General features: G+C 46.8%; 1 protein-coding gene across 5 annotated transcripts in view; it reads right to left on the bottom strand.

Moving 5' to 3' along the window:
- Window positions 1-1,142: 1,142 nt before the first annotated feature.
- The window catches only part of Uros (uroporphyrinogen III synthase), a 29,949-nt gene continuing 21,869 nt past the window's right edge, over window positions 1,143-9,222 (bottom strand). For 4 of the 5 annotated variants that reach the window (XM_010621008.3, XM_010621007.3, XM_010621023.3 and 1 more), the window contains 4 exons: window positions 3,728-3,808; window positions 3,152-3,237; window positions 2,066-2,164; window positions 1,143-1,542 (listed from right to left, as the gene is read on the bottom strand). In XM_010621008.3, coding sequence (XP_010619310.1) covers window positions 1,372-1,542; window positions 2,066-2,164; window positions 3,152-3,237; window positions 3,728-3,808 — 437 coding nt within the window. In that variant the 3' untranslated portion in view covers window positions 1,143-1,371. The remainder of the gene's footprint in view (window positions 1,543-2,065; window positions 2,165-3,151; window positions 3,238-3,727; window positions 3,809-9,222) is intronic. The other variant, XM_010621016.3, reaches the window with a different exon arrangement.

Here is a 9,222-nt window from a genome sequence, read left to right as displayed (position 1 = left end):
TGATGGCAGTCAGTCCCTCAGCTTTTTTCACCAAAGAGGTCTTTAGAGGGTGCTGTGAGTCCTTTGCAGACTGCTTGGGACCAGTTCTTCCCCAAGCACACATGACTCGCATAGGTGACAATGACTCAAGCATGCCTTTAGAAATGTAATACTCTAGACTTCACTTTCAAGGCAGAAAGAGGCTATGGAATAGATTCTGCCTATAAGTCTGAGCAAAAATCCAGCAGGGTATCACAGTACCTTTGTTGTAAAATTTCTGTCCAAGTATATTCTGTTGCTATAACAAAATACTCGAAGCAGGCTGACCTTACAAAGAAAAGCATTAAGCACCATGTAGAGGTTAAAAGTCCAAGCAGCATGCTATGGGCTCTTTCAAAACCTCAACCTTCTCCCCAGCTGTATCACATCCTAGTGAGTGGCACTGACAAGGGCATGTGTGAGCGCAAGGTTAGAGAGAAAGGGGTCCCACAATCCCTTCTGGGGCACACCCCAGAAGGACAGATCCTGTCCTAAGGATCTCCTACATCCTTTTAAAGGTTCCATCGGCTTCCAAAGCACCACCTCTTAAGCCTTTTTTAACCAGAAAAATGTGAATGGTAGCAATGCCTACTCCTCAGGGCTTTTGGGAGAGTGGGATCACATACAGCGTAAGGCCCTCCACGCAGTTTGGAAACACAGGTGCTCAGCCTACGGTACCTTCCCACTTGATCTCTCAGGGAGACAGAGCCCTGCAGGTGGCACACACAGTACCCTTTCATGCCACCAGCCCACAAGACATTAAAAGACAAACATGGCTTTCCTTAACCAGCTCAAGTTATAGGCCAGGATTAAAGAGTGGAAATAAAATTTGGGGACAAGTTTTCAAAGTCTTTCTGCAGGACACTACATTTTTGAGCAGATCCTGACTTCCTAGCCTCCAGATGTTGGGTGATCAGCTGGTCTGATGGACTAGTGCTATAGTTACGAGTGAAGGAAAAGGCTGTGTATGTGAATTACAACTGTCTACAGCCCAGAGGCAGGAACTTCAAGGCGTTCTTACAGGATGAGTAAACCTCTTTGATACATGCACGTTTTGTTCATACCAGGGATGTGCCCCTCTATCCCATCCCAACACAACTTCACACTAACAATTGTCAGGATGAGGAAAGAATCCACTCAGTGAGCATGGTAGCCTGTGTGGTTTATTTGATTTCCTTCCTGCAGGGTCTGGGAACTGGGATGCACCTGGGCTGGATGCCAACCCCAGGGCTGGATCCATCTCTGACCAAGGTGCTTCCACTCAGGTGTGAGGTAGGAGCTCGATGGTCGCAGTTTCTCAAGAGCTCCTGCCTGGTGCTGGGCTCCTGCTCAGTGGCAGCAGTTGTGCTGCCCTCACCGGCACAGGGAAGGACGGGACCCAAGAGTGCCGCAGGGATCAAGGGGCTGCAGCGCCGTCCTGACGGCGACGGCCAGGGCTCGTGGTGTGGGGCTCTCTGCAGTGCAGCTCACATGCAGGCCCTCGGCAGCCAGAGCGCGAGCTGTGGTAGGGCCGATAGCTGCAAGCTGCAAAGAGGGAAGAGACAAGAGGGCCTCAGTACTTCAGGTCACAGCCCACTTTCAGGGCATTTCCATTATGGACACCGCAGGGTTATAATTACTTATAACAGACATAGTCCCTAAAAGGTGGGGATGTAAATTCTTTAAACTATGACATGAAAATAAGGATGTTTTTTAGAATGGATAATTATTTCAAAATGTTTAGTCAGGAAAAAAGGAAGGGAAGGACGCAACCCCTGCATCGTGCTCTGTGCTAAGGACTTCCCTTGAATTCTCTCATCGAATCCTCTAAGGAGACCACACACATCTACAAAGGCCACAGAAGGATAATTATCCCCATGTTACAATGAGGAATAGACTCAGAGACAGCTCAGCAACTTGTGCCAAGCACTAGGGAGGAAATGATGCTGGCTTTCCAATCCTACAGCACTGGCATCAAGACAAGGAAACTCTAGGATAATTAGTAAAGCTGCTAAGAGAAAATGAAACTCTAATCTGAAAAGGACCAAAAGCTCACAGAATACTATACCTTAATTTGATCAATGCTGTCACCAGATAACTCTTGAATATGCCTGAGACTGTATCTAAGACCAGAGGGACTGAAAAATGTGACACAGGCTGGGATTCCCTGTGGAGAAGAGAAAATGAGCTTAGACTGAAGAGAGACAACGCTTCCCAGCTGTTTGAGCATGAATTTACTCAGCCACAGGGCTGCCTGGTGGCTTTACAACAGCCATGGTCCTTGTTAGACTGGGACTCTCGGTCCCTAACAGGACATCCCCCCACCTCACCCCCCATCAGGCAAGGATTTAGAGCCCTGTCCTGGGAGACCAAGGGGAGGTATCTTCTGAATAGAAATGGAAAGACATCACTCAACTCAGCAAGAGCTGTCCGCTCTCTTGCCTGAGGCCTCCCAAACTCAAGCCAGACTCCAGAGTGGGCTCTTCAAGCCTCGGGCCCACATGATGGAGAACAACGGTAGCATCAGGGTCCCTATATATGCACCTCAGGCTAGAGCTTGTCTTAGAGACTACACAAAGAACTTCTCATCAGCTATCTCCTCTAATCTTTCTACACTTACTAGATAGGTCCATTCCACTGATGGCAAACCTTTTACAGGTGAGAGTCTAAACTGCAACCCAGTTACAAAGGGCCAACACTGCAATTAAACCTGAACACTGAGGTTTTAATTTAGCAAAAACCAACATATATTAACACCCTTTTCTTAAAAGAAAATGCATGTGCCATAGGCTCACCATCGCTGGCATTCCCATCCCACAGACACAGAATTGGAGCCTCAGAAAGTCCCCTTCCTCAGAGTCAACCAGCCGAAGCCAGGCATGGTGATGGTGATGCATGCCTGTAATCCCAGCACTTGGGAGGCTGAGGCAGGAGGATTGCCGTGAGTTCGAGACCAGCCTGGGCTACATAGTTCCAGATCAGTCTCAACTACATAGTGAGACCCTGTTTAAAACAACGAACCCCCACCACAAAAGTCACCCAGCTGAGGACAAACAAATCACATGGAGAGTCAGCATCTGGAAGCTCACACCCCTCACCTGGTGCTCACCCCCAGTGCCTGCCCACCAGCACCCTCCCTGGAAATAGCACATACCTGCTTGGAGTAGTAGCTGTGTAGGTTCCCTTGGATTCCTGGATGTGGAATTGTCTGATACACAGTTATGCTTTCCATGGGAATCCCTGGGCAGAATCAGAACCAGGGAAGGCTTTACTGCACTAGGAACATCATGGAGCCTCCGCCATCTCAGCACACAGCTGGTGCGGACCTCCTGATGTAACACGGCACTTGCGGAACAAGTTGTTCAGAAACTGAAAGACAGAACTGAGGGCAAGAGGCCCCGGCCAGCTCTCCGCAGCCTACTAAGCACTGTGGAGTGGCTCCTACTGTAGGAGGGACCTGAGGAGGCTGAGGTGGTGAGAAGGGTCAAAGCCTTCCACAAACGCCTTTTGTTCCCATGTTTATGTGAATCTGTCTACACTGGACTGTCCCTTGTCATATTCTGAATCCCACACAGATGGAGCTCATGACACTAGGAAACAAGGTCCAAAGGTAGCTCCTGTGCTTTAGGAGTCCCAGCTGGTCTCGGTTCTGCCTCTACACGGCCACGTGCACTCTGTCTGGGCCTCAGGGCACCCATCTCCAGGGATGAGGTCTGCACGTTCCAGTCACCTTTGTCCTTGAGCATATTCGGCAAGGCTTCTCTTTTGAGGGTTCCACAGGGAAACAGAAGAGGCAGTGCTGGTGGCTCCCCTGTAAATAAATAACCAACCACACTGTGTAAAAGTCTGGAAAAACTCGGCCCAAGGCTCCAGGGCTCCTCACCTCAGCCCTGTATCTGTAGATGAAGAGAGAATGCTGCCTTGCTGACTTTGGAGGTTGCTATATGAAAACCACAGAGGTAAGGTGGGCAAAGATGGTTTAGAAAACTAACACCCACACAGACAAGGTCACAAAGCTCTTTTAATTCCTCATGATCTTAAAGTGGCTCCCCCGCCACAGTCACTATTTACAATGTAGGCTTTGCGTGTCAAGTCAGAAAGGTAAGGATCAAGCCTGATGGTGGTGCTAGGTAAAGATTTTTCACTCTCTGGAGTAGGTTCTGGATGAGCCAGGGCTCAGGCTCAGGAAGCAGCAGGGAATCAGCAGCCAGGAGTGGCTCTACAACCACCTCCAACAAAGACAGCTTCCTGTGTGCTGCTGTCCCAGGTATACAAGCAGCCACTAAGCCAGGTGCCCAGTCTTAGCCGTGGAAGACATGCACAGCCCTGCCTCTCACTGTGGCTCCCATTCCATCTGTACTCTGTGACGCCTTAAGAGCATTTTCAGCCCCAAGGACTTTGCAGAGTAGTGATGACAGCATGCGATTTGAACACCAATTTGCAACTATACTATCCACCAAAACTCATGGGTTGTCAGATGTCAGAATTTTCCCCGAATGTAAAAACAAAGCATTTTAGTAAAATCACATCCTGACTTGTGCATCAGACGCAGGGAATTTTAATGGATTGTTGGTCATGCACTCACATTATGCATTTTTCTATATCCTTAAGATCTCTCTGAATATAACATCTTTCATAAATGTGAACAGAAGGAGCAAAACAAGTTCTACCCATCCAGCACCACTTCCTTGAAGCAGCAGCTAAGCAACAGGAATTAACTGTAAACCACTCCATTGGAAGTATGTGTAATAGCTGCATACCAGAGGATATCTTCTTTATTTAAAGCGCTCTGTAAGTATCAGTACTAATGTAACAGGGTATAACGAATAGGGAAACTGTTAAATGCAGACAATAGATGTCTGTTGAGTTCTCTTTCTCTGGTTGAGGAAATGTTTCATGCATTGCAGATGCCAGCCCTAGAGACGCATTTTCAAAGCTATGTTCAGGTGTTGTTTTAACCTGAGCTCAAGCTTTCTTGTCCTGTGTGTGTTAGGCCGGGGGTGCACGGTGCGAGGGGGCAAAGCTCTTTCTAGGGCAGCTATGGGAATCTGGCAGCAAAACTAGGAGTCCAGGTTTCCAGCAAACCCACCCTGCAAAGGCATGCTACAGGCCTTCAGAAGATCAAGAATCTCCCTTTCGCTGCATTGCTTCTGAAGGTCCAGTGGAGAACTAGCTGCTCATTCACATCCTCTGGTTCCTGGATGATGGGAAGCAGAGTACCCAAGTCCCCCTATGGTGCCCACAGAGCTGGGCTGCTGTGGTGCCTATGGGCAGGTGCTTTCCTCTTTCACACCACTCCACTCCATCTGCCTACCTAAGGCCTGGCAGTGCAGGCTCTCAGGGCTCACAAATTTTCCATCAGCTCTGCTCACTTCACTGGAAAGATACCACCCTACTGGCAGAGGAGGAAAACTTAAATATGTCCTGATGGAATTCTTTGCTACTGAGGGGCAATCTACATACTGCTAAGAGCTAACTCCTCTCTTGAAGTCAGGAAAATAACCCATTCCTTTGGGGATAATAAGCTTAATGCCTCTGGATTTATCTTCAACCTAAATGAACCAATGCAATAGTCAAAGCTGGCAGATTTTCAACCCAGAGGCCAATACAATGGTTGAATTTGACACAAAAAATGGTGACTTCTGGAGCCCAAAGGTTTTGCTTTCCCTTCCTCTAATAAGAGGGCCTGGCATTCTGGGCTGTCAAGGCTGAAGAGTAACAGTGCTGAAAGTTGTAGAGGACATGATGCAGCTGAGGAGAGGGCTTAACGAACAGTCCCTATAGGTGAGGACGAAAAGGAGTCTGCCTCTTAAAACATTATCTCACCAGGAGACATGTGTATGCCTGTAAAACTGAAGCACCATCCAGGCCCATGTGAGAGTCAGGTCACGCCATCAGTGGGCACTTCATTGCGGACAATTAGGACTCCGAGACTGACTAATGGCATGGATGAAGAGCCCAGCAAATCTGCCAAGCTGTAGGGACTTTGCAGATTCAGGAGGGCATTTCACAGGACCTGCAGTGCAGTCTGCCTGTAACTCTTTCTCTCTCTCTTTAAACCATGTAATTGTCTTCTACACTTTTCCATTGAACTTGTAATTAATTTCCAATTAGAAGAGAGATCCTGGGAGAAAAGAATCCTTTGTAAGTTATCAGGTTAAATAAGTTGATGGCTTTACGCACTTACCATAGCGCCTGCCTCACAGTAAATAATAGTTAAGTAAAATAAATAAGCAACAACTATGAATGGTTTGTTTACCTTAAGCACTGGAAGTAGATTTTTAGCTTTTAAAATTAGGCTTCAACGTTTACTAAGGGAGAAAATCATTAATGCCTTGGTAGAACCAATGTGAAGATCCTCATTAGCAGTCAGCTTGGATCTTATTTGGATATTCTAACTGCAGATGGAAGATTTATTAGGTCTCACAGATGTGCCAGCTATAAATTAGAGGAAGTAACCAAGGCTTCACAAAAGAATAAGAACGCAGAGCAGTATTGTCCAAGATAAGGACAGAATGAGCCAGTATCTACCCTCCCAGCCTGGACTCACTTAACTGAAGCACACTGGGATAGCTCAAAAGTGACAGAGCTCCCTCCTTCTGCCTTGTGTTTACAATGCACAGAATCTATTCCGATGGCTGTGGACCTTATGAGGAATGACCCAGTTCCCTTCTGTCTCTTTCCAGAACAGATGATGTCAGTGGAGCTCACACCCTGCCCTGAAAATAGGTGGAAGCTAATTTCTGCCCCATCCATAGACTCAACCATTATTTCTTGCAAACTTTGGCACTTAATCCTATAAGGGATGTTCTTATCTATCATTTTCCTTCTTTCTACATTTTTAAAAGCAGGACTTTGATACTATTTAATGCTGTGACCATTATTCCTTGGAAACATCAGACATGAAGAGCCTGGAAGTGGTCCTGCCCTATCCATCTGCATTCTGCACCGTGTGTCTCTGGATGAATGAGCACTTCAATGATGACCTGAGAAATGAGCCCCTGGGCTGGGCCATGTGACGAGCAGCAGACATCTGTGCTCTCTCTGACCTGCACTGCTAGAAAAACTGTCCTTGGCTTCTTGCAGCTGTGTCAACACTGCCTTTATGAAAGTGAAACACTGTCACATCCCAGGCTTACCTCAACAAAAACGTCCCTCAGCCATCACAGTCTGGGACATTTGGCAGAACCAACAAGGCAGCCTTTTGCTTAGGGAGCTGTTCAGCTGTTCAACCTCAGATTCTCATTCTGACTCAGGGAGCACTTCCACAAACTGGCATCAAGAAAATAGTTCCACAGAGCCAGATCGGGCACGCCTGACCTAAGCTGGATCCTCACCTCATAGTGCAGGTGGTCAGAGAAGGAAGGAGGTCAATATTTGCTATCAGCAAGCAATGAACATTTTTTTATCCCCCAAAACAGCTTCCTCAACTGTATATTTCTAGCTTCAAAATGCCCCACACTTCTGACCTATAAAATAGTGATCTCTCTGTTAGTACAGCATAGTTAGGAAGAGTAGAGCAAAGCTCCCAACAGTGCAGACCAGGTATGAGGCCTGCATGCCCAGAGAGGAACTTGAGGTTAGGAATTCCAAAGGCCCCTTTCCCTCAGGCTCAGCCTGGTGTTAGCAGTAGCTGTACTCATAGGCCTTTCCCACCATCCTGTCCCCGAGGATGGAGCAAGGCCTTAGAGACTGTCAAGATGACTCATCAACATGAAGTACATATTCAAACCCACCACAGGAAGATCAGCTCTTGGCATATACCTTCACTGCAAAAAGATTTCTTGGACTTCTACACCTGACCAAATAGTTGAGTATATTCTGGACTAAGTAACTTTTAAAAATATGAAGAGCAAGGGAGATGTGAAGAGGTTAGGAGTCAAGACAGTTCTGAGCTTGGAACCCAGCCCAGCACGTGGTAGCTCTTCCTTTGGACGAGGTATCCTCCTTTCCAAGTTCAGTGCCCTCTCTGATTGACTCTGATAATCAGTCCCCAGTCGTAGGCTAAGCACATTATATATTAGACCATTAGAGGCACTACGAAGAATACCAATGTGCACCCATCAGTCTGCTTGCTAGGCAGTGGACACTTTGTAAGTCTAAACATTTCAGAGTAACTGCAGTGTAATCTGCCTTTGACTCTTTCTCCTTTACTGGGCTTCATATGGACCCAACCTGTGATAGTGTGCTATAATAGGAAATGCACATTTGAACTTCACCCCTGGTTCCTGGCACACAACTTCTACAACTCTTGGAATTTGCTGAGTGGCAGGTGTGTAAGAGCATCTTTTGTTCTTCATAGCCTTTTCAACCTCACACGAGTTTGCTTTAATGGGGTGATTCTCGGAGGCCCTAATTTCTGAATGGATCCTGGTAGACAGGGGAACCAACCATTGATAAGAAGGCCCACCCCTGACCTCTGGGGAAGGGAGAAGGGCTGCAGGTTGAACTAATTACCAGTTCTCAATGCTTTAATCCTACATAATGGAACCTTCATGAAACCCCTAAGCAATGGGTATAGAAAGCTGCTAAGCCAGTGAATGCATCTACATGCCAGGAGAATGTTACCTCCCAACTTCACAAGGACAGAAGCTCCTGTGCTCAGCACTTTTCTGGCCCTTGCCTTTATGCCTTCTCATCTGGCTGTTCATCTGTATCCTTGTATTCTTTACAATGGACAAGGAGAGCTAAGTAAAACATTTCCCTAAGTTCTATGAGCCATTCTAGCAAGTTACTGAACTTGAGGACACAGCAATGGGAATCTCTGATTTATAGCCCAGGTGGGCAGAGTGTGGGTACTCTGCACCTAAAGTGGGGGCGAGTCTCGTGGGATGCAGCTCTGAACTGTGAGTCTGTACAAACTCTGGGTTATGAATGTCAGAACTGAATTAAACTGCAACACACAGCTTCTAAAATCCTTCCTGCGTGGCAGAGAACATCTTGCATTACTCATAGCAAGCTTTTCAGCCTAACAGGAGTTTATGCTCATGAGGAGCTTCTTGGTGGTCACAGTCACCTATATCCAGCTGGAATCTATTGAGTTGGAGAACTGGTTGTCGGTGTGAGGGAAACCCCCACGTATTCAGTGTTATAAGTGCTATCCTAGTAGTAGTCTCCAAACATTTTATTTTGTGTCATGTTCAAGTTGTCTCAAGTCTTTTGGTATAGAGGATAGGAGGAGGTGGACTACATTTCAAAAATTTAGGGATAAGACGTACAGACATA

This window comes from Fukomys damarensis, unplaced genomic scaffold (genome assembly GCF_012274545.1).
Source record: "Fukomys damarensis isolate Sample0158 unplaced genomic scaffold, DMR_v1.0_HiC HiC_scaffold_8, whole genome shotgun sequence".
Taxonomy (NCBI): Eukaryota; Metazoa; Chordata; class Mammalia; order Rodentia; family Bathyergidae; genus Fukomys; species Fukomys damarensis.
This window is presented reverse-complemented; position numbering and strand designations above follow the sequence as displayed.